Source organism: Tachysurus vachellii, chromosome 23, assembly GCF_030014155.1.
Source record: "Tachysurus vachellii isolate PV-2020 chromosome 23, HZAU_Pvac_v1, whole genome shotgun sequence".
Taxonomy (NCBI): Eukaryota; Metazoa; Chordata; class Actinopteri; order Siluriformes; family Bagridae; genus Tachysurus; species Tachysurus vachellii.
The window spans coordinates 4,128,519-4,154,737 of NC_083482.1; the positions used below are offsets into that span (position 1 = coordinate 4,128,519).

Here is a 26,219-nt window from a genome sequence, read left to right on the forward strand (position 1 = left end):
GCGCTGACGCTGGATAAGAAAACATTTTCATGATGACCGACACTTGTGCATTTAGTTTTGCGTACATTTCGTAGGAGTGTTTCATTTGAGACGATATAACCCTTCAAAAATTCGTCCACTAGACTTTTATTGCATAGTCTGTAGTGCATCATTGGGTACGCAGCTTAAGGTCTATCGACCTTAAAGGTAGGATCTCCGTTTTTTGAAAGCCAATGTTGCCATATAAAATCACCAAAACAAACACGCCCCTAACCCAAATGGGTCCCACCCGTGTATTGATAGCTCCGCCCACACATACATACGTAACCCAGGCAACTAATGGAAAGAAATGCATCTTTTTCCTAGCTGAAGGGAAGAACAAGACGATTGCAGATAAACAAACAAGCAAAAATGACACACAAGCATAATCATGTAAAGGACGGCATATATTAGTTCTGTGTAACAAAGCAAAACCAACGTTACTCACCTATCGAGAAGGAAAAAAGCAACCTCGGCATCTTAAGTAAAGTAATTTCTAGTAATAGCATTTAGCTCAGAAGTTATTGACTCGGGAAACTCCAATCTGTGAATATGTGACCAACTTCCTGCTCCTTCAGTTCTCTCCAGCGCTGGAAAGCTGATCCTATATTAACACGGTCCTACTTCTTGCCTTATCGGAAGCCTTTCTTTGCTTTCTTTCTTTGTTTTTATCCTCCATGTCAATGTTAAAACCGCTTTCTGCTAATGTCACACATGCGCACTGAACACTCTCTCTGCCCATATTGACAAGACACGCCCCTTTCTGCTCATTGGCTATAGGTTTGTTTTGATTTTTGTTTTGTTTGTCGGCCCGACTCAGTTTTCTAAAGCATTTCTCAAACAACGGAGACCCTACCTTTAAAGGTATCAGGGAATGGAGAGTTGTACTTTGTTGTGAGCTGTGGAAACAAATCAGAGGAAAAATACTGCATGACACTCACCCGAGAAGAAGTTCAGGAGATCTGTACCACCTGGTGGCCACGTACTCTGTGTAGTTGGCGTCGCTGCCTTCTGAAAGATTCCGGGCAAAGCCTAGAAAGAGGGAACCAAAAGAGATGGTGAGAAAGAGGGAGGAAGTCAAGGAAAATGACACACAGATCAACTGTTCATCATAATTTAATCCGTTCATCCTTATTATTAAGAACATACTGTTTAAAAATCAGCTGTTTGGGAAATTCAGTCATATGACCTGATGTATCACATGCTGTTTGCTTCACTAACATGACACCACGTACTCCAGATGGTAAAACGTCTACACTCCGAACATGGTGTGTCTTAAGTGTCTCTTAATGACTAACACCTGATGTTTGTATTGTTGTGTTTCTACACAGGACTGTGAACTGGGAAACTGGGAACTGACTAATTGTGAAATTATTAGTATAATACTTAACATATTAATGAGGATCATGTATTTACAATTTTCTAACAGCAATAATAATAATAATAATAATAATAATAATAATAACACCATCCATCCATCTACTGTACCACTTATCCTCAGCTGACACTTGGTCCACGGGGTCCTTCTTATAACACGTATGATGGTTTGGTGCCCACAAACGCTTTGGCCATAGAGTTTGTTATTAAAATGCAACTTATTGTGACTTCTGTTTTCATCGATCACCTGCAAACCCACAACGAACCTCCCACGAGATCACGAGAAACCCCTGTCCTAGACCATGTGTGTGTGTTTTCTGTTTCGATGTGTCCAGTGAGTCTTTCAGAGTGAGCCTTTGTGTATGTGTGTTTAGTGTACAGTCAGCGATAAAGAGTGTAAAGCGAAACAGAAGTTTAAAAAAAGAACCATATATCAATAAAAAAACATATGATCAGTCTATTATGATAAGAAGAGACAAGATGGGTGGCGTGAGTGAGACGGTAGAATATTCACACTTGATCAATCAAGCCGGGGCTAAAAATAAAAGTGCTTCAAAAGAAGTCTGCTGTGACTCATGTGCATTCTCCATGGAACTCACTGAGCTGCCTAATCATATAATGCGTGACTTTTCACTTTTCAGGCAATTATCTTCATCTTCCAGCAGGTGGGGCATTATGGTCACGGCTAGAACCAACACACGACGTACTCTCACACTTACTGTACGAGCTTTTAAATAACAAATGATATCACTTCAACATATTCAAAGCATACAGTCTGTTGTCTTACTCATATCTATTATATTCGTGAGTTTGGACTGCGCTAGTCATGAAAATGTAAGACGATTGTCCAAGTGCATGTAGAATTTTTAAATACGTTAGCATAATAGAATACTCAATAGAAAATGACAAAAGCCTTGTTGCAGCGTCAGTTGTTTTTTTCCTGAAGAAATGTGGGTTTGAGATCAAAAGATGAACATAAGAAAGTTCCACAACATAAAAACAGCACATTTTGTATAAGACCGCCCAATTTTTAGGCAAGCAAAAATATTCATACAGTACACGCTCCTGACAGATGTTCTGACATATGTTTCTCGCTACTCAGGCGTGTCCTGTTTAAAAAATAAATAGCTCTGAACATCTCCTCTCAGTTTCACCTGCAAAGGCTGCGTTTGTTGTTAAAAGTTATAAGCCGGTATGAAAATCTCTCTATCTTTTCAGCTGTCTATGGGAAAAAGAACAAGCCATTTTAAAGCTGTGAAAACACTGGGTATATCCAATACAACAATTCAGAATGTCCTGGAAAAGAAAGAAAGAAAAAAAAACGCTGGGGTACTGAGCAACAGACACTGACGAGGTTGGGCCAATGAAAACAACAACAGCTGAGGGCAAAAACATTGTGTGAGATCTGTGAAGGAAAAACCCAGAAACAATAATCAGTGATATCACTAATAACCTCTACAAATGGCAGAGTGATGGTACCACAATCCATCACTGGAAAAAAGACTTTGAGGGCAGAAATAAAGAGACCATATTGCAAGATACAAAGCACTTATCAGCGGGAGGAATCAGTAAGAACTTCATTTAAGTGAGGAGGAAGAAAAGATCTGCTAATGAATCAAAACCTACAAGCTCATCTGTGAAACATGGTGGTGGTACAGTAGTGTTATGGCTTGCATGGCGTTCATGGCTGCTTCTGGAACATTCCCAATAATCGTTAATGATGATCTAATTCAGTGTGGAAGCAGCAGAATGACTTCAGAAGACTGAAGTCCAATTTACAGAGAAATACGTCCGATCTAACTGGGGAGAAGATCAACAAACTTAATGAGGGGGGAAAAAAAAGTGGAAGACTGACCAAGTCAATCAGCGGACCTTAACCTAAGTGAGCAGAATTTCACCTCCTGAAGAGGAGACAGAAAGGAGAAGCTTCCTGAAGCAATCAAACTCTGTAAAAAGCCTGGAAACACATCACAATGAGTCACAGGCTTTATGAAGCAACTGCAAGCAACCAAATATTAAGAATGATTACTTTTACTTATTCATTTCCTTCAAGACTACATTGGTGCAATAATTTTGCTCACCTACAAATTGGGCCATCTGACACAAAGGTTTTTATATTTTGTATGTTGTTTAACACATCTGGAAGCAAATACCAGGAAAAATCTGGAAACTTTGACACATAGCCATCTTTTGATCTCAAATCCCAGCTCAAATGTCTTTGGAGGAAAATAATTCCCGTCCCGTTTCTCAGGAGACTCTAGATTGATAGAGATATCTTCATCTTATCACTTACCAAAATCGCAGAGCTTGAGGATGTCATTGGAGCTGATGAGAAGATTTTCAGGCTTGATGTCTGAGAAGGAACACAGAGAATCACATTAGCTCAGAATAAGAGAAATCAGTATTTTCCAAAGCCTTCAGGTTGCTTTTACCTCGGTGTACGATCTCATTCTTATGGCACCAGTGGATCGCTTTAATCAGCTGATAAATGTAGTTGCGTACTTTATCAGGTGGAGCGCCATTGGGCATTTCCTCCAGAAGCTCCAGCATGTTCTAGGGAGTGATAGAACAAAATAATCAGTAAAGCTTACATTCTGACTTTAGGGCTTTTCACACTGCATTTAAACCCGGATTATCATTTTATATGCTGCCTTTATTTAGATTAAATAAATGATGAAACAGCTAAATTGTCCAAATTAACTGAGTGTGTTAAAGAGATAAAAGATTGGATGAGCTGTAATTTTCTATTGTTAAACTCTGATAAGACAGAAATACTACTTATCGGCCCAAAAACCAGTACACAGAAGCTCTCTCACTTCAACTTCCATTTAGAGGGATGTACTGTAACTACTAGCTCGACAGTGTAAGACCTGGGTGTTATATTAGACAGCAACTTGTCTTTTCATAACACCCATACTACAAAAACAGCCTTCTTCCACCTGTCTGTATCTGATGCTGAGAAGCTAGTTCATGCTTTCATGACCTCTAGACTGGACTATTGTAATGCGTTACTAGCTGGTTGTCCTGCATCTTTAATAAATAGGCTACAGTTAGTCCAAAATGCCGCTGCCAGAGTTCTCAACAGGACAAGAAAGTATGATCATATAACCCCAAATTTATCACCTCTACACTGGCTACTTGTTAAAATTGATTACAAACTGCTGCTACTTAGGTACAAGGCTCTTAATGGTTTAGCTCCCATGTATCTAACTAGTCTTCTAACACGTTACAATCCTTCACGCTCTCTGAGATCACAAAACTTCTGGTAGTTCCCAGAATATCTAAGTCTACTAAAGGCGGTAGAGGGTTTTCATATTTAGCTCCCAAACTTTGGAATAGTCTTCCTGATAGTGTTCGGGGCTCAGACACACTTTTCCAGTTTAAATGTAGATTAAAAACGTATTTCTTAAGTCAGGCGTACACATAATACATCCCATAATCTTGTGCTCTATTACTTCAGACCAAATGCACATTATCATCTAGTGCTTGCTAATATTATGAACAGAAGCTACATTAATTCCTCTCTACTACTTCTCTCTTTCTACCCATCCCGAGGCATCCAGAAATTGTACCAGCTCCGATCGTCGTGATTTTGGACCTCCACTGAGACGAGGCTGACTCTGTGAGGCATTTAGAGATCTACCAGCTTCAGTTAGACTCTGCAATACTAAAGAGGAGGATGCCAACTCCATGTGGTCTTTGAGGACAACAATTTCCTCTTCAATACAACATTTGTTTGACTGTATATTTATAATCACACCCTCCAATGTCACCCATATGAGGGTGAGGTTCCCCTTTGGTTCCTCTCAAGTTTTCTTCCTTTACCATCTAAGGGAGTTTTTCCTCCCCACAGTCACCTGAGTCACCTCAGACTTGCTCATTGTGGATAAATACAAACACATTTAAATCTATCTAATATTAATCTTGAATTTTGTATTATATTAATCTTTATATTATTCTTTATAATAACCTTTTGTTCTGTGTTTATCGTCTGTAAAGCTGCTTTGAGACGATGTCCATTGTAAAAAGCGCTATACAAATAAATTTGAATTGAAATTTGAATTGAATTTAAAATATCAGTGTGCTGTTTGTACACCTTCATGATTAGTGACAGCGCAAATATACATATAAAAAGCTTTAGCCAGGTTTTAGGACCGAACAGATTAGACGTAGCTGGAATTAATTGTTAACCCCAGATAAATTATAAGCAAGGATTCATTCATTCACTCATTTTCTACCGCTTATCCGAACTACCTCGGGTCACGGGGAGCCTGTGCCTATCTCAGGCGTCATCGGGCATCAAGGCAGGATACACCCTGGACGGAGTGCCAACCCATCGCAGGGCACACACACTCATTCACTCTCGCAATCACACACTACAGACAATTTTCCAGAGATGCCAATCAACCTAGCATGCATGTCTTTGGACCGGGGGAGGAAACCGGAGTACCCGGAGGAAACCCCCGAGGCACGGGGAGAACATGCAAACTCCACACACACAAGGCAGAGGCGGGAATCGAACCCCCAACCCTGGAGGTGTGAGGCGAACGTGCTAACCACTAAGCCACCGTGCCCCCCAGCAAGGATTCAATTCAATTCAATTTATTTGTATAGTGCATTTAACAAATGACATTGTCGCAAAGCAGTTTTACAGAAGTCTAGAAACAGAATAAAAATTGATCTCTATGGCGAGGAAAAACTCCCTGAGATGATACGAGGAAGAAACTTTGAGAGGAACCAGGCTCAGAAAGGAACCTCATTGGCATTTGGATGATAATAGACAGTAAATAATGTAAAGGTAAATAATTTCCTTTCTACATAATGGAGCTAAAGGTTCGCTTTATTTTGGGTTTAGTGTGACCCAGGAGAACTATTTCATGTGTGAAAATCATTTTCTACGATTTCTGAATACACATGACTTCTCTTCAGCAATGAAAAAATATAAAAACTTAACAAAAAATATGTCCTTCACAACCAGATGATCATCTTCACAGATGATTTAAGCTCCACCCACTTGACACATTTGCGCCACGCCAGAGGGATTTCTGAGATATCCAGATTTATACTACAGCATTCTTGAATCAGAAATTATGGATTCATTTTCTATAGCAGCAGCTCTTACAGCCGAGCCAGTTTGTATAATTTATCTTATGGTTTCCATAGTAACAGCTCAATTCAGAGGCATGATTGGGATGTTTTTACATAAGCTTAGACTGATAATATAATAAATGATGTGTTTTTATCTAAAGGAGATGCTTATCTCACATTTTTTTTAAAGAAGTGTCCAGTGTTTGTAGCAGTCTTTACAAAATTTCATATTATGGACTCGACCAGCAAAAAGTTTAGGAAAGACGCACAAGCAATCTTCCGTTCGTTCCAAGAGGTGAGAACGAACACGTGTGTCAAGACAGAAAGCAGATGCGTTCCTGAACAGATTATATCATCACAGAACCAGCCAGACTTATCAGAGTTACTGTTTTCCTCCCACCACAGCTGATAAAACATGCCGTGCTTTTCACACATTTAAATAAGTCAGAAAAAACCCTCTGTATCTCTCTCGCCCAAAAGCAGGGGGGACGCTGAAAGCGGTGGATGGATGCTTAAAAGTTTTAGCGCTGACAATAACTGCCAAAGCAAAGCATACTATAAATATGTGTTTATATTGCGTGCATGTCCTTAGCACGTATTTAGTCATCGGTTATGTGCAATAACTCAGTGGTTAAGGTGTTGAACTACTGAACGGAAGGTTATGAGTTTGAGTCCACAAATCTACCACTGCTGTGCCCATGATAACCACTGCTTAACCCTTGATTGCTCAGTTACCACCTGGTGTGTGATCATCTTAAACACATCAAGTACCAGAATGCCCTCAGAGATCACACACACACACACACACACACACACACATACACACACACACAAAAGGTAAACCGAGAGATTTTGCTCCCACCTTCTCCACATATTCAAACACCAGGTAGAGTTTCCCTCTGCGCCGGAACGCCTCCTTCAGCTCCACGATGTTCTCCTGCTTCAGTGTGCGGAGCATTTTCAGCTCCCGCAGAGTCGTCTCCTTTACCTCTTCATTCTCTGCCAGACAGAGAAACACAGAGTTTCTGTCTGATCTATACAGATCATCAAGAACAGACACACATACATACACACACATACATACATATGCACATGTACATACACACAAGCAACACAAATATGTGGTAATGCTTTACCTTCACTGTCCTTAAACTTCTTTATGGCAACAAGCTCTTTCGTCTCCTACAAAACACACACACATACACACATACACACACACACACACACACACACACACACACACACACACACACACACACACACACACACACACACACACACACCACAGTTAGTGCACTAACCTAACTTTAGGTTAATCTTCTAGAATTTAAATGAAAGAAAGATTTCCTGTAAACCACGTTCACACTCGGTTATTATCTAAACTGGATAATAAGGATCTGTTCTTTCACACTGCACGTCTTTGGATGAAATTCAATTGAGCTGTCAGAGAAGCCTCTTGTCATAAAACATCCCAATAATTAAGATTAGGCTTCAAAATGGCAAGGTGCACGGAGGAATAAGCTAAGCCTTTGTGTGCAGATCATAACAGATTATAGTTATTACTACACATATTCTTAATTAGTCTTAGAACCATTGTATAATCATCTGCTAGAACTGATGAGAGGGTGGTGGGATTGCGGCTTCTGCTATTAGTTCTCATTCTCAATCCTACGCCATTGCTAATAGCACTCCTGTTAGCAATAGTGGCTGAGGCTCAAATTATTTATAAACAATATAATTTTATTGCGTGGATTCCGAGTTAGCGTGTTTGCATGTCCTATTCCTGCCTCTGTGACAATTAATGAATGAAATATTCATTAAATAAATAAAATTTTAGCCAACTGGGCCGGGGCTGTAGGGTAAGTTAAATGCTATTGGCTGTTTTAAAAATGGGTGGAGACTTTTGATATGTCCCGCCCTTTCTGTGGGGTTATATAGACCCTCTATCTTCAGAGGTGACAGCAAATAAGATAAAAGGAAAAAATATAACCATGTTTTTGTTTGTTCTAGAGAAAGAGCGGGACCTTGCCTTCGTGCAGAATCTTCTGATCAACTATTCTAACGATCAGCATCACAGCCCTTGGAGCTTGGAATTCTGCACCATCCCTTACTTCAAAAATCATCCCAGCAGGGACACTCAAACCAAAGAGGATTTCTCTTTACTGAAAGTTCTCTCGTCTGCTTGAAGATAAAATGCTGTTGTTGAAAAGAGCTGTGCGATTCGGGTTAAACAGATACTCAGATAAACAGATGGATTGAGCAGCTTTGCTAAGCAAGGATACAAGGGTCTATGACCATGTTGTAATGTAACACAATGCAAAATTGTTCATGATAGTATTAAGATAGTAATCCAATATTTATGTGCAGTTTTTCTTGTGCTTTTACTCAGAACAGGAAACCTTTCACACTTTTACTTGGTAAACGGTTCTATGTTCTCAGCTTTACACCCAGTAACTTAACCATCGTTAATGTGGAACCGTGTCACGTAACACTGCTACGACAGGGCCACCCTGAAGTGTACTGTTTCTCTTAAGCCTCAAGCCACATGCAAATCTTCGCCTTAACCACAGATTAATGACAAGCGTTCGCATCACCGCCTTCGCTCATCCTCATTATAAACATACTTCCAAAATGTCTAGTAGGAGTAGACTTCAGGATTAAACATTTACGCTTTTGTTTTTTTGTCCTTCAGCTTCTCTGATGTCAGTGGGCATCTGTAGCCAGGGTTTTGGGGGGGTCTTTGAAATTTGAGATGCTGCTTGTCGAAGGTGAAAGCAGATAGTTGTGTATAGAGAAGTGGCTTCAGGCTCGGAGAAAATGGATTTCCTCTGCTTAGATCGACATATCTAATAACGCTGCTCGATGCGGAGATGAAAAACAAAACACTTTTTAAAGTATATGAATGGTTGCGTTTCAGATAAAATGGTTTTATGTTTGCAAATTTGATGCAACTCAGCAGCCTTCTGCTTAACAGGCTGATAGAGAGAGAGAGAGAGAGAGAGAGAGAGAGAGAGAGAGAGAGAGAGAGAGAGAGTGAGTGAGAGAGAGTGAGTGAGAGAGAGAGAGAGAGAGAGAGAGAGAGAGCGAGAGAGAGCAAATCAGTTCGTTTTGGTGTTAAGTTACACATTCTTGGAAATCAGAAGCAGTATTGATTTATTTTATTTAACCATAATTTAAATAGTAAATTTCTGACCCTGAGTTCTGTTACTGTGTTTTGTCTTGTGGTTTCTCTCACTGTTCATAAAAGAACTGCACTTGAACGTTACAGTTACATGTATCAGTCAAGCTTCAAGGTGTTTCCAAAAGTGGACACCAAACAGAACATGGCTATGACATGCACAAACAGAGCTATTTAGCATAAATAGCGTTCAAACGCTCTCTGCTTCATCGCTGAGGCTTTACAATATACAGCTAGGTGCTTCTCTGCCTGAAACCATAACTGACCCCTTTTATCGCTTTCTGAATCCCAAACACTTGAACTATATGTAGAAGTGGCTCTTAAGCTGGGTTTCATTATGCTGCACATAGAAGAAAGAGAAAGGGTTAGGGTGCTACACTAATTAGAACTGAAAGCTGTCTCTTTTTAATATTTTGTTCCAAATGCACTTGACAAGAGATAAAATTCATTTAGATGAAAAAATAAGGCCTAATGGGTTTTTTTTAGCTGGCAAATCTAAGTGGCATGGTCAGGATTTATCAACTGCAAGTGAGCATTATGCACATATGCTAACTAACCAACAGGTTCTTCATCACAAGCTAATAATAATCAGAGATGGGGGACTCGAGTCATATGACTTGACGCGAGTCAGACTTAAGTCGCAAATTTGAGACTTGAGACTTGCTTGACAAATATTAAAAAAAGACTCGACTTGACAGTCATGACTTGAGACTTGACTCGGACTTGAGTTAAATGACTCAGAGATGGGGGACTCGACTTGACTCGAGTCAGACTTAAGTCACAAATTTGAGACTTGAGACTTGCTTGACAAATATTAAAAAAAAAGACTCGACTTGACTTTGACTTGACATTCATGACTTGAGACTTCAGTGGTAGATGCTCGGCAATCAAAGAGGGCTTTGGCTGAATACACCTTGTGATGACATCTTGGAAAAATTGCAAAATCCTTGAGAGACTATTATTATTGTTATTATTGCTCACACAACTCGATCCCTGAACCATGCACCATATAGATATACATGGTCAGAACAGTTATATAGATTATATATAACATCTGTGCTGTCAATGCAATGTCATAAATCAAGAACAAAAGCCACTCATATTAAGCGACAGTCAAATACGAAGTAACCTGCAGGCTGAATGAACGGCCAAAGCTAGGTGGTGGTCAATTCTATGCATGAAAAGTTTGGTATACAGAGTTTGTCTAATGGTGCCAATACTTCTGGTATATACACTCAAGGCTTCTGGACATATCAGCTCGAGACACTGCCCATGCTAAACAATGTCCATCAAATTTTCTTGCTCTGGTGAGTAAACAGTGGTTGAAAGCCAAATCAATTCATTTGTTCATTTTATACCACAACAATGTTCTTAGGTTTTCCCAGTTTCTCCCAAATTGACTCTCAGTTTGGAGTCAAGCATCAAGCTCTACTCTAGTCCTAGTTCTAGCTTGATGGTTGGCCTATTGAAACTCATCCATGTGCATTTGATTCTAGTTTCCAACAGAGAAGAATAACAGGGGGCCACACATCCTTAGTTGGTGCTTATACACTCACCATCCATTTTAAAAGGAACACCAGCACAACATCAGAGTTTCTCTGGGATCTTCAGAGTTTACATAGACTCTTGTGAGCAGCAGGTCTGCCAGCTGAAACACCTTGTTGATGAGAGATATCTGAGTAGAATGATCAGACTGGTCTGAGCTGTCAGGAATTCTATAGTAACCACTCTTTACAAATGACCACTCTTTACAACCCTGGAGAGCAGAAAAAGATCTCAGAATGTATTAAACCTTAAGGTGGATCAGCTACAAAAGCAGAATACACTTCTGCTCACAGATTTGTGACATAGTGTGTAGGGACTTCATTCACTTACTCACTCATTTTCTACCGCTTATACGAACTACCTCAGGTCACCATTTAAGGGAGTTTTTCCTCCCCACAGTCACCAGAGTCACCTCAGACTTGCTCATTGTGGATAAATACAAACGCTTTTAAATATATCTTATATTAATCTTGAATTTTGTATTCTATTAATCTTTATATTATTCTTTATAATAACCTTTTGTTCTATGTTTATGTTCTGTAAAGCTGCTTTGAGACAATGTCCATTGTAAAAAGCGCTATACAAATAAATTTGAATTGAAATTTGAATTGAATTTAAAATATCAGTGTGCTGTTTGTACACCTTCATGATTAGTGACAGCGCAAATATACAAATAAAAAGCTTTAGCCAGGTTTTAGGACCGAACAGTGTAAAACCAGATTAGACGTAGCTGGAATTAATTGTTAACCCCAGATAAATTATAAGCAAGGACCCATCACAGGGCACACACACACACACACTCATTCACTCACACACTACGGACAATTTTCCAGAGATGCCAATCAACCTACCATGCATGTCTTTGGACCGGGGGAGGAAACCAGAGTACCCGGAGGAAACCCCTGAGGCACAGGGAGAACATGCAAACTCCACACACACAAGGCGGAGGCGGGAATCGAACCCCCAACCCTGGAGGTGTGAGGCGAACGTGCTAACCACTAAGCCACCGTGCCCCCCTGTAAAGAAGTTATGTATTTTATTTGATTCCTTCATTAAAACCTGCTTTGGAGACAACACAGCTGGTCTGGCAATCCATTGACATTTCCATTGACATTTCACTATTCTACTACTAAATACAGTGTTTGAAGCCTTGAGGATGTTGTGGTACTAGTAGTCCAAGGGCTCTTAAAGACTAAAGAGATCAAGAGTTCCACCAATGATAGAGATATCATGCTAACATATATAGACAGCAATTGTGAGAACTCAATCTGAGTGAAAACAGGGTTGAAATGTAGCCTTTTAAACCCGAGCTGCTGATATAACACTGATGCATATATTATTCTTTGTTAAATGTGCATCAACACTCCTATTAATAGAGTAGCCGTGCTTTTATATACGCATATAGGCTCAGGATCAAATCCATCGCTTTGACAGTAGCGTGACATGGCTGATTTACTCAAAACTGCAGGGTACTGCCTTAGACTGACGTGAAGAACACTCGATGAGCAATCATCTGTCATCTGACTTGCAACATAATTTCTTGCTGTGAGATGCTTCACAAAATAAATAAATAAATAAATAAAATAAAAAAATCACCAGCATTTTACATCAGAACGGTACACTGGAATTGAATTTGTCCATATAAATGTGTTAAGATGTGGCGATTATATGCACCATACACCATACAGTGTTTTTAAAAATCATTTTATCCAATGATTAGTCATTCAATGCATAAAAGACAGCGACGTATACAGTAACCTTCAATCTTCTAACATGGACAATTTCTCAACCAACTTATCAGCATTTATATATTGCAATATTGATGATCTTATACTGTAGAAGCCAGCAAATAATGATATGTCTCTCAATCTTAAACACCAGCATTGATAGCGCTGCATTGCACATCTCAGTATTATTTTCTTGAGCTTTGCCATTGCAACATGTCTCAGCATAGCCAGCGTTCCCACTCAAGGTGACCTACTTAATGCTAACACACACGCACACACACTCTTAGCCAACATTCTCTGTGCCGTCTTCAATTCAATAAAAAAAAAAAATTAAATGAAAAAAAAAACAATTAAAAATAATAATAAAATAACAGCTCCTGAGCACCAAGGATTTTCATTTCACACACAGTTCATTTTACACAGAACCCCAGGCAGCACTCTACAGACTTGTATAGCCTGCTTTAGGAGATCCTGAGAAGCACATTAGATCATTACACCAAACAGTGGAGTTCTGATCAAAGGTGTAGTCTTTCTAATTCTATTTTCCCATAAAACATATCATTTGAACATAAGTAAGAGCACTTTCCTTTCTTAGAGCTATCCAGCAGAACTTAATGTTTGAAATCAAAGTGTTTCTGTCTTTAAGGACAGAAAAAAAAACGTGTTAGGCCTGCTTTTTCCTGAGCACTGAACAATGGAAGGAACCATTTTGGGAAGCACTTTTGCAATTCCAATGAGAAATGAATGAAAGGCAATTTAGAAACAAATAAGTAAGCCGGGATGACACATGGCAGCTAGTGACTCATTTAACACACCAACCAAGAATTGTGAGAACTTGCAGGGCATTTTTGCAGCATTGCAAACAACAGGCTTTTGCACAAGCCTCCTACAAATCATGTTCTTTGTTAGTATACACAGCAGTGGCGCTTTTGGCAATGCTTCAGCACTTCCTTACTGGTGAAACTCCACAGTTACCAAAAACTCAGGATTGAACCAGGGACCCTGGAACTGTGCAGCAGCAAAACTACCGACTACGCCACCAAGCCAGCACCAATAAACAATATGCAATTATGCAAGTCCTCTCTTAGTAAATCTTTATTAGGGTATAGAGGTAAAAAGCACTGTATTCTACACTTTTCATGGAGGCCAACATGTATGATTAGATCAAAAGACAGAGATCAACCAACAATCGGTGTCAAATGCTCCTCCAGTAACTTGATCACTAGTTGTGTGTCAAACAATCCCCAGACAGCTGCTTGAGGCAGTGTGAAACACCTGCATACCACATTATATCTGTGTGCATGTAACATGATGCAGAATATCAAAAGCATTTGCTATTAACTGAATTTCATCCCTCCTACCTGCCAGGAGTTTCAAGAAATTCCTATGGTAACACCTTGGAACTGTTCAGCAAGCTGCTCATAGATATCACCCACCTTCATACTAATGAGAGGGACAATGTTAGTTTTTAAACTAGAGAAGGACATGGTGACATGCAGGTAAGAGCAGTGAAGCCATCATTAAATAGCACACCTGTAAATACGGCCTATGAGGAGTGTAAACATGACACTATGCATGCCACATAAGCTCATAAGGAGAGCGTTTATGGGATTCCAATAAAAATATTTCCCACATTTGGCCTTTAGTAAGGGAGTAAGAGACCCTAGTGCATCCTGAGATGCCAACCACTGTGATATGGTACTCCACTGGAGTAGGTAGAGGCATTTAGTGCTTAGTGCTTTAGTGTATCAAAAAATCAACAATTACCAAAAGCCTGTGTGATAAGAGGCTGTGAGTTTAGAAGATATTTGGGAATTTCCAGGTCACAGCTCTTAGTTGGTGATTATGCCTTAAACACCAAGAAAGACCAGACAAAGGTGTCACTGTTGATATTTCTGTTTACTTGAGACAGAATATTTGCTTGCAGTGGCCTCCAGGGTGTTCCATCAACTAGTAAAAGCCGCAGTTGGAACCAAGCGCCTCGTGTTGTGGACACCTACGAGACTCAATGGCTAGTTGGTGAGTCTTGTAGAACATTGAGGTGTATAGGAAAGTACTAAAGGTACTTCATGCCTCGAGGCATCCTGTCCCAGTGGGCTTTCCAGCTGCATCTACAATGTAAATCACAATCAGCAACCTCCCACTTGTCCACCTGTGCTTCTCCAAATCCTTGCCACATCTGGACTACTATATTTGGCCACAGATACCACTCCACTGGATTTACAGGTCCTCTTGATAGTGTGTCTGTTGTAGCTCTGTACAGCCCAGATGAGGGAGGCTATTCATGGATGCGCCCACCTGTGGACATTTTGTGCCAGACAGAGACTTCTCCTTGGCCTTGTGCTGCGTGCATATTAAATACAGCTGCATTGTCTAATGTGACCAGCATGTGGCTAAGAACCTGTAAAAAAGAACTTAAACGCCAAATGGACCATCACAATTCCAGTTGGTTGATGTGATCTGAAAGCACCACACTACCCCAGACTCCCACAAGTCTGTAAGGATGTGGAGTGGTGCTTCCAACAGGATTTGTCTGTCCTGTGATTGGGCCCTTTTAATGAGAAAACCACTTGAAAATGACAACTTTTATTGGCCACTTCTGGTCCAATAAGCAATGTTTTTGATGTCCCGTTGTCAGACTTATACTAATCAATGATTTGCTCTCTAGGAATCTTTATTAGCAGTGATGGGGGGCATCCTAGAGCCCACCCCAAGGAGCAGATGACAGGCACTCAAACACCAACCAGAAATATAAGTGTCCAACTTGTGCTAAAAAGAAATAGGTACTGCATTCTATAATGCTTAAAACAGAAAATGTATCATGTTAAGTATCATGTTGTCATGCAGAACAGGCAAAAATCTGGGTAGGAATTATTTTATATGGTAGCTTTTGAAAATACCTCATCTTATGTCACTAAATGATCCTGGTGGAAGGTCTCAAAACTTGCCAAAAATACATTAGAGTGCATAACTGTCATACAATTAATGGTTGTGAAATGCAGTTTGCAGTTAATTCACACAGCATGTCAAGCAAAATTAAGATGTTAGCTAGACTTCCACCCAGTCATTTTCTCTAGCTTTTATCCTACACAGGGAGCCCGGAGCCTTTCCCAAGAGAATCAGGGCACAAGGTAAAGGACACCTTGGACAAAGAGCTAACCCATCACAGGACACACAATAGTGCACACACACACACCCATACCCACACTATTTCTTCGTACTAAGAGACTAAACCAGAGTACCAGGAGGAAACCTCCAAAGGACAAGAAGAACATGCAAACTCTGCAGATGTTATGAAATGAACCCCAACAATGGAAGAGTCAGGCAAGTGTGCTAAACTTTAGCCTCCAGTAAATTAAAAACATTCATGGTTTATTGAGACACAGAACAACACAGCTCAATGCCTTTATGTTAACTAAAGACATATAACTGTCAAGGACTCTGATGACTGACTTGAGCCTACCCTAGGATTAAGAACGAGACAAAGTTATATCCATTCTTCTTTTTAGACGAGTTGATTACTTCTTAAGGTAACCGTAACACTGGACTGGAATAGTACATTGGTGCTTTTATTTGCCCGGTGGGTGATACTTGATACATTTATTATTTACACCTCGAGTTTCATTACCAACGTAATTGTTTTATTATACATTATTCAGGATGCTTATTACTATGCATATTATACACGCTTAGTGGAAACAAACCTAAAGTACTTCAGCTTATTTTTCTCCCAATCACAACCTTTCTCATCAAGCTTGTGAGTTTTTTCCACTGTAGCATATTATACTGGATTGACGTGAATCTGCATTGAACGGCCTGTAATTAACGGCCAGTTGTATTTTTGAAGAAGATGAAAACTAATGAAGGCCCAGTAAGTAGAAGGCCAGAAATATTCAATATCTTTAGTGGACAGAGTGGTAAAACCGCTAAAGGACCAATTATCAAAACCTGGCATTCTCTCTGAGATCCCCAATGGGGTGGATGGTATATATGAGAAAATGGAGGCAGAAGAAGCTGTAAAATTGATTAGAAATATAATCTGACCAAATAGGAAGATAAATCACTTCATCAACAGAGGAAAAAATTACGAAGTAGCATAAAGCATACATAGTGAATGGTATATTGGTATTTGCAATGAAGAATCTTGACCATAAAGCATTTGTACAACAATCCTTGTTTGCTAGCAAATGCAGACTTGCCCTCATAGCTGCTACAGCCTGGTTAAAGGTTTTAGCTAAACAGACTAATGTTACCATAAGGAGCGATCAATATTGCCAAACTAAACCAGGAGTTACCTGGATTTGGACCGAGAACCTGGTTTCTCTTAACAATAAGCCAAATTAAAGTGAATGTTTGCAAGAATTGCCCTCATTATACATGGCTGACACGGGCTCAGCTAGTTCAGTAGTTCCAGGTAGTGATCAGGGATTCTGCCATTTTAAGGTCTGCCTCTCTCACTCGCAAAATCCTTTTAATACACAAAAAAAAAAAATCCCGCAATGCACGCCAAATAGCATAAACGCTGTCTGTTCCCTTTCTGGAAATTATGTCAAATGTTCTGAAGCCTCTCACCTTGAAAAAATGGTGGACAACATCTGGGCCAAGATCTTTGTACATGCAAGAAGATTGTTATTGTTGGTGTAGCTTCTAACTCTGATTATCTTTTAATCTAATGAGCTTTTTGGAAAATCGTGTGTTGTTTATGATGTCACCATATTAACCCCTGTTATTTATCTTGAAGCATGATATTTAGCTGTAGTTATGAATTATTCAGTAACTACAGTCGTGTTTGTATCCGTGGACAGCTCTAGGGAATTTAAAGGGTTAATCCGTTCAAATGAATGAGACCAAGTAGTCTTGCATAATAAAAATTCCCATTGGCATACACACATAGACAGCAAACTGTCAGGTTAATGGAAATTCCTTCTGAATATTCCAAGCCATCCAGCAACAAGAGGTTATGGACATTGGGCAAAAAAAATAAATAATTTTTTTGAGCCATTTTGGTGCTCAGGAAATCTAGTAGTTTAAATACAAAAATATGTCTTACCTTGTGCCTGCATTTTAGAACCACCCCATAGGCTCCTGTAAACACAAAAAAAAGTAACTGAAATTAAAACAGCTTGGCTGACATCTGGATGTAACACACCTCAACAGTCTCTCGTGGAACAATGCTCTACAGGTTTGTGTAAAAGTTCCTGGGAATGACGCTTCTTGAATGAAAGCCTAGACTTTCCTTTCAGGTTTAAACTGTTTATGTGGTTTGGAGCTCAATTATCCCGTGTTTTCAATCGTCACAAGGCCGCTGGACGCCAAGCATCAATGATGCACCTCTGTAGTTTGCGGATGTTGCTTTCCACATATTCCATTTTGGTGCGTAATGTGGGACCAGGTCTCCTCTCACTACAACATATGATGATGTTCCAGTGGCATTGGATAACACCGTCAGACTGTGCAAACCTTCTGAAAACAACATTTGAAACTATTTTACTTGTTATTTCGATACGTGCTGATAGCCAGTAGGATTAAACTCTGTCTTTATCTATTCCTGAAGAGAACAATAGGGTGGCTCTTTAGTTTGCCCTGCTCTCTCACCTCAGATCAGACTCCAGAGCTTCAGCTTTCATGCTAATACCACAATTAGTTATCTCTCAGATCGCTAATTAGCTGAGCTGGGCCTCTGTTGTGACTGTATCATGATTTTACGTATTGAAATTTGTGGTGCAGGTGGGGTTGTTATTCGTTATAGATTTATTGACACAGGGCTAATGCTGCTCAACAATAATGTCTAATGCATAGTTTCCAACCTTACTGGAATAACATGGAGGCCTTGATTTTTTTTTTTTTTATGCAACTATTCTTTATTCTATTAAATTCTACTGCTTATGTTATGGACAGTCAAAAAGCATTTGCGATGCTGTGTATGATAATGTATGTTATGTAATGTTTAAACTGGCAAAAGGTTTGCTAACATGGAACGTTTCCTGTGGATAAATGCATCTTTTGAATGAGCAAAAAAGCATGTTTTGTCTATCTAGCCTTCCTAAATTTGCCTTATCTACTGCAAGGTCCAAAATACATAATATTACCAAATAGAATTTAGCTCCTGCAGTGTAATTTACAGTCGGTTTAATACATGTGCACATTAATACACAGATGGGAAAGTATTAAATTAGTTTATGTAAGTTCTGTTTACGCAACTGAAAGCATTCTATGTCAGTAGCTTAAATAATAAATGACATTTCTGGAAATTTGGTTTCATATTAGATCCAGTCTCTGTTTCCACCTGCTAGCAAAACCACTGAAATCGACTGTTTACCTGAGCATCTTAACATAAACGAAATTTATCATGCAGTAAATACAAGTCATTACTTGGAAATCAAAACACACCGCGAAAAAACGTGGATTTCATCAATCTGCCCTTAAAGATGTGACATGTGTTTCTGCACTCACCTTCTCCTACAATCCCAAGGACCTCAAATTTATTCATCACATCACCGATGAGGCGAATCTTCATCAAGTCAAAAGGCAGGGGTGTGAGTGTGTGTGTGTGTGTGTGTCCGCAGCAAAAGAGTGGTCAGGACATGCAGCACCACACGGCACTCGAACGAGTCATCAGAGCCAGAATGCTGTTTCCTTTGAGACCTGAAATTGATTCCATATTTCTAACACAAACTCACTGAAACAAACACTCACACGTACAACACAATCACACGAAAAAAGAAAAACACAAAAGGCCTGTTAGATGGAACCGCCGTCTCGTTCGTAAGCAGAGATATTTAGATTAGCACCTAAAGCCTTCGTCAGGTGTTGATTATTTTTCTATAAGAGCAGCTCAGAAAGTAGTTTCGGCTTTAAGGCAAATCACAGCTATGTATTCATGAACTTGTTTGTAGCGACATATAGTATAGGGATGACTTGTACAATGACAGCTTCCAATAAATGAGCTACAGAACATGTTGTTGTTGATTTTCTATCAGGAAACGTTTGACCTTTGTATCAGTCAGTATGTGTTATACACGAGCCTTCAGGATAGAGGAGTTTGCAGTAACATGATTTATGACAAAATACGAATTGAGGATGAGATTTTCATGAAATGTTGATGTAAATGATACGTTGTGTCGTTCTTTGATGAGTAACGAGTAAAGATTTTCCCGTTTCGTCACAAAAAACCACTGGATTGACTGATTTTGGGTCCTCCTAACAGGCGATCAATGGGGACCTGGTTTTCTTTAATTACTGCTAGAACTAAACCCTCCATGAAGTAGACCCTGCAGAAAAAAGTTCAGTAACGTAAGCTGTAAAATCAGGGTGTAATGGTGTAAAGGGGGTAATTCAAGATGTAAAATCTGATGAATGATGTTTTTAATTTAAAGACGTGTAGAATCTCAATTCTAACTAGATTTGTAAAGTTCGTCATTGCAAACTTGATGTTGGCTTTGATGAGGCAAGTGTTCGCAAAGGCCGGTGCTTTTTGGAGGCGAGTGGACATAAGGGTCAGTGTTACTTTTGGAGGCAAGTGGACAGAAAGATAGGGTGCCAAAACATTTGGAGGCAAGTGGAGACAAGCATGTGACATCATCCGAATACTCCTGAGGAAGTTTCCCTCATGTTCCCCGAGTGTTTTGATATGTCACATGTCCATGTTGTAAAAAAGTTTTTTGATTTTGTAACTAGCGGTGTGTAAAACCTCTCACAGTTCTGACGTGTAAACATTATGTATTAAACATTATGAATGTAGCCTACATTCATGATCCAGATGCACAAAAGTGCATCACAAAAAGATGACAGCTCAAGCAGCAGAAATAATGAAGATGGGACAGCATGATTACGGCTGAAAGTATGCCTGGGATTTTCCCATCTAAGTTCATTGTGTCTGCCATTTTTGGAATTCCAAAGCTATTTCAAATATTTTACCTTGAAAACTTAGTCTATATCTTGTAATAAATCTAAATTTATTTAATTTGCTCAGTGGTAAAATGTCTATGAGATTTTATGCTAAGTGAGCAAGCAGTTTTTGTGTCAGCTGATAATAGCTAATAGCTACAGTACATCTCACTAGAAGACAAGTATACTGTAGGTTTAATGACTACTTCAAAACTATGTTAATTAGTACATTTCGGTTCAACTCACACTAATGTACCAGACACACCATTATTTGGTATTACATTCATTCTTATCCTGTTAAGTAGCAGGCAGTTATGTGAACAACAGCCGAAATGTGATGGACTGACAGACATTTCCGGACATTGGGTCTTGTTGGGTGTATGGGATGTGCTGGACAAACAAGTCTGATCCACAGCATACCTTTTAGAGGTCTTGGGGAGTTGGAGCTTAAACGGGGCTGTTTTGGCAGCACATTCATTCATTCATTCATTCATCTACCTCGGGTCACGGGGAGCCTGTGCCTATCTCAGGCGTCATCGGGCATCAAGGCAGGATACACCCTGGACGGAGTGCCAACCCATCGCAGGGCACACACACACACTCATTCACTCACGCAATCACACACTACGGACAATTTTCCAGAGATGCCAATCAACCTACCATGCATGTCTTTGGACCGGGGGAGGAAACCGGAGTACCCGGAGGAAACCCAGAGGCATGGGGAGAACATGCAGACTCCACACACACAAGGCGGAGGTGGGAATCGAACCCCCAACCCTGGAGGTGTGAGGCGAACGTGCTAACCACTAAGCCACCGTGCCCCCCTGTTTTGGCAGCACAATGTGGACCAAAAAAAAAATAGGCAGGTGGTAAAATATGTAAATGTATAAAGTTAACTTAGTGTATTCAGTAAGCTTTGCTTGTATACCAGTGTGCTGAATATATCCATCCATCCATTATGCATCACAGGGTCATGGGGAAATCTGGAGTTTATCCTAGGGGACATGGGGCACTAGGCAGGGGACACCAAGTCACAACTGCACACACCCATACACTTACACACTACAGACAATTTACAGATGCTAATCAGCCTAAAATGCATGTCTTTGGACCAGGGGATGAGACCTGGAGGAAACCCCAAAGCACAGGGAGAACATGCAAGCTCCTTGGACAGTGCGAAGGCAGGAATAAAACCCAAAACTCTGAAGGTTTATCCTGGCCAGGGTCACAATGGATCCAGGAAATACTGTGCATAAAATGGGAATACACACCTAGAAGCAATTACGCATCCATCTACCAGCTTGTTTTGGGATGAAACAGGAGGCCCCTGGAGGAAACCAATACACCAATCTCAGTACAGGACCAGGGACTCCCTGGAGCTGTTCTTATTTTAATTTGTGTAACACTTTTACCAGCAGACACTGTCCTACAGTAGCTTTACAGACTTCCAGATGTAGATTCAGATCCCTAAAGTGTAAACAAGGTATGGCTGCAATAACAAAACTCTCATTGAGATGACATGAGGAAGACTCCTTAAGATGAACCCGACTCCTGCTCTTTTGGGTCACACCAGATAGCAGGATTATAAATCATGTGAGCATGTAAGCATGTGGAAAGGATGTTGAGTAAGAGAATGTCCTGGGACAGTCTTTATGATGACAGCAGGAACCACAATATCCTGAAGCATAAGATGAGACTGGGGTATGAGTGCAAATCTTTTGGAGAGAGTGACTGGATGATCATGTCTACCATGTATAGTACAATAAACTATCCATCTTTGGTAAACATTTTATCCTTGAGTCGCAGATCTGGAGCCTATCCATGGGAACACTGGGAAAAAGGAAGGAATACACCCTGAATGGGATGCCAGTCCATCACAAGTCACCACACACACGCACACACACCTAAAGGAAAATTAAGTGTAACCATTCCATCTAGACTAATGCAAAAAAAAAAAAACATCATGACATTCCATTGTACAAGTGTTTTTTTTTTTATTTTCTTTTCACAAAATAGAGTCCATTAGCCAGAGCATGGCTCAGTGATGTGATCATTACAAGGCCACGCAGGTTGTGTTGAATTGTTTCTCAGCATGAACACAAATCGAGTAACGGATTAATGCAATGCGGTGAGCATTTAAACGGCTACACACCATACCGATCAGGTTCATAAGCAAATACTTGCCACCTCGAATGCACTGCATCCTTCGAGTACTGGCTCTGGTTTAGACTAATGTTTATGGCTTTGGGGTCTGATATTAATCTTGGTTAGGCTTGACTTAGAGATGAAGACACCCTCGTTTCCATAACGTGCCTTCCAAACGCTTTGATGATGATGATGATGATGATAAGACGATGTCGTCTTTCTGGACACCAAAGAATACATTTAATGCATGGGGTGGGAGGTGCATCTGCATTTTGTGTGTGTGTGTGTGTGTGTGTGTGTGTGTGTGTGTGTGTTGTTATATGCATGCACTGGAACAGTTAGTGGGTGGATTGAAGTTCTATTCTCATACTATGTGTGATATGCATAAATGTCCCTCATTTGTGCTAATCATGACGATGATGATCATAACGGATGCGCGAGGAAGCGCGGAATCATTCTCGCGCCTGAACATCGATACGGTAACACGCATGCAAGGCATACAATTTAATGCAATGTTCAGAAGAGATACAGCAGCCTGGATTGGCATGACAGGTTATTGCAGCTAAACGCATAGTATCGGGTCTGTGTGTGTGTGTGTGTATGTGAGTGTGTGTCCGTGCGTGTGTATGTGTGAGTGTGTGTGCGTGCGTGCGTGTGTGTGCATGTGTGTATGTGTGCGTGTGTGTGGTTGAGAGAGAGGTGTGTGTGTGTGTGTGTGTGTGTGTGTGTGTGGGCAGGGAGCGCCAGAGATGCTTGTGGTCTCATCAGCATCATCTCTATCTCTAAAAAACAAACCAGGTGCAACAATCGGTATGAACCACAAAATGAACATTTAGAATAAAGACAACGTCACACACACTCACTCCGGTTGTCGAGGTCGGCACGCGGACTCCTCTGTCACAGTCACGGGACGCAGGTTTGCATCTTTGTGCTTCTTCTTCTTCTGTATTTCACCTGCAACGGGAGCCGCTCATTACAGCTGCGATCCTCTCTACCTCCATTCCAGTCAACTGACAAGCAACCCAACGCGATACAGGCGAAGCGTTGTTGCCCTGAGCGACGTGTTCCTGTCCAATCACAACCTCGCGCGAGACCTTCTCGTTCCAAAGGGGGAGGGACTTCACAAGCTGTTCGGTTGAGGGCAATTTAATACCACTAAAACTCACAGGTTTAAACATGAGGGATTTTTCCTATTATTATTATTATTATTATTATTATTATTATTATTATTATTATTATTATTATTATTACTACTACTACTAATACTACTAGTAGGATTGCTGTTGTTTTTGTTTATTTATTTATTCATTTATTTATTCATTTATTTATTTATTCTGTTTCCCTTTAATGTGACAAAATAAAAAGTGGCTCCTGATTGGTTCCTTATTGCACGTGCAGTGCACCACATAAGGTGCAGAGACCAATATTCAGTGCCCTATGCAGTGAGACCTATGTAGGGAATATGGAGCAATTTGTGACAGTTTTTGAATTTGTGGTGTCGTTAATATAAAATGAATTCCTAAGTCTTACTGTGTGAATATATACAACACTAGATGTATCAATCATCATCATCAGCAGCAGCAGTAGCATCATCATCAGGGATGTTAGATCTCAGAAACATGAAAGTGAAATGCATCCACTTCAAATCCTAAAACAAAATTTGTTCAATAAACTTTATGAAAGTATTTCAGCAGAGGAAACTCTGTACCGCTTATCTAGTTTATAGCACCGCCTAGTGGTCTGACAGAAAACTAACCATAGATAACTGGATTCCTGTTTTATCTAGTCATAAACAAAACAACAATTAATTAATTATTTGTTATATAAATACGTTTGTTGGCATATTCACCTCAAGCTAAATGTTATTATATAGTAATATAAGTATAGGTATTTTACATAAGTAAAAATATAAGTATATTGTTGCTCAGTATGAGGGTGTCTGCCAAATGCTGTAAATGTAAATGTATTATATTCTATGATTAAATTATATTAGGAAATATATTCCAGTTTGTAAAAATGTATTTAATAAAGTAAAATAAAAAATAGCAGGCCACTAATACTACTAATTTTACTACTACTACAAGTATTCACTCTCATTCATTCATCTTCTACCGCTTATCTGAACTACCTCGGGTCACGGGGAGCCTGTGCCTATCTCAGGCGTCATCGGGCATCAAGGCAGGATACACCCTGGACGGAGTGCCAACCCATCACAGGGCACACACACACACACTCTCATTCATTCACGCAATCACACACTATGGACAATTTTCCAGAGATGCCAATCAACCTACCATGCATGTCTTTGGACCGGGGGAAGAAAATGGAGTACCCGGAGGAAACCCCCGAGGCACGGGGAGAACATGCAAACTCCACACAAGGTGGAGGCGGGAATCGAACCCCCAACCCTGTAGGTGTGAGGCGAACGTACTAACCACTAAGCCACTCAAGTATTGTATTATATTGTATATATTGTATTATAAGTACAGTATTATTACTACTACTACTACTACTACTACTACTACTAATAATAATAACAATATAAATAATAATAATAATAATAATAATAATAATAATAATAATGTATTTGTGATCCATTACACAAGTTTAATCCCAGGTGACAGAGTAAAACACGAACAAACAAACATTTAAATATCCCAGTTCCTAAATGCACTACAGTGGACGGTGTAATACTGGACATGCGCGGACGGTGGCGCCACTACTGGCGACCTGCAACTCGGATGGAAAGCAGAGAAAAGAACAGAGAAACGCAGAGAAGTGTCTAAACGGTATGTACTGAACACCACTAATGTCCTTCTGTCATACACAACGGGGAGTCATCTGTTCCTGTGTGTATTATGTGTGTTTATTCGGTCTAAAGAAGGAATTTTCTTTACTGGCGTGTATTTGCTATAACACACACACACACACACACACACACACACACACACACACACACACACACAAATACTCATACACACACAAATACACACACATCGCTCTCTCAACCACACACAAACACACACAAACACACACACAAATACTCATACACACACACAAATACACACACATTGCTCTCTCAACCACACACAAACACACACACACACACACACAAATACACACACATACACACACACACCTCTCTCTCAACCACCCACACACACACCTCTCTCTCAACCACCCACACACACACACACACCTCTCAACCACACACCTCTCTCTCTCTCTCTCTCTCTCTCTCTCTCACCCCCCAT

The 26,219-nt window shown here is 40.0% G+C and overlaps 1 protein-coding gene across 3 annotated transcripts in view; it reads right to left on the reverse strand.

Annotated features, from left to right (window-relative positions):
* Positions 1-24,027, reverse strand: part of cdkl5 (cyclin dependent kinase like 5) — a 42,825-nt gene extending 18,798 nt beyond the window's left edge. For 2 of the 3 annotated variants that reach the window (XM_060859454.1, XM_060859452.1), the window contains exons 1-8: positions 23,829-24,027; positions 19,387-19,612; positions 17,984-18,018; positions 7,620-7,665; positions 7,346-7,482; positions 3,828-3,948; positions 3,689-3,748; positions 960-1,050 (exon numbers count right to left, since the gene is read on the reverse strand). In XM_060859454.1, the coding sequence (XP_060715437.1) occupies positions 960-1,050; positions 3,689-3,748; positions 3,828-3,948; positions 7,346-7,482; positions 7,620-7,665; positions 17,984-18,018; positions 19,387-19,450 (554 nt within the window). In that variant the 5' untranslated portion in view covers positions 19,451-19,612; positions 23,829-24,027. Of the gene's footprint in view, positions 1-959; positions 1,051-3,688; positions 3,749-3,827; positions 3,949-7,345; positions 7,483-7,619; positions 7,666-17,983; positions 18,019-19,386; positions 19,613-23,822 lie in introns of all 3 variants that reach the window. The other variant, XM_060859453.1, reaches the window with a different exon arrangement.
* Between the last annotated feature and the right edge of the window lie 2,192 nt (positions 24,028-26,219).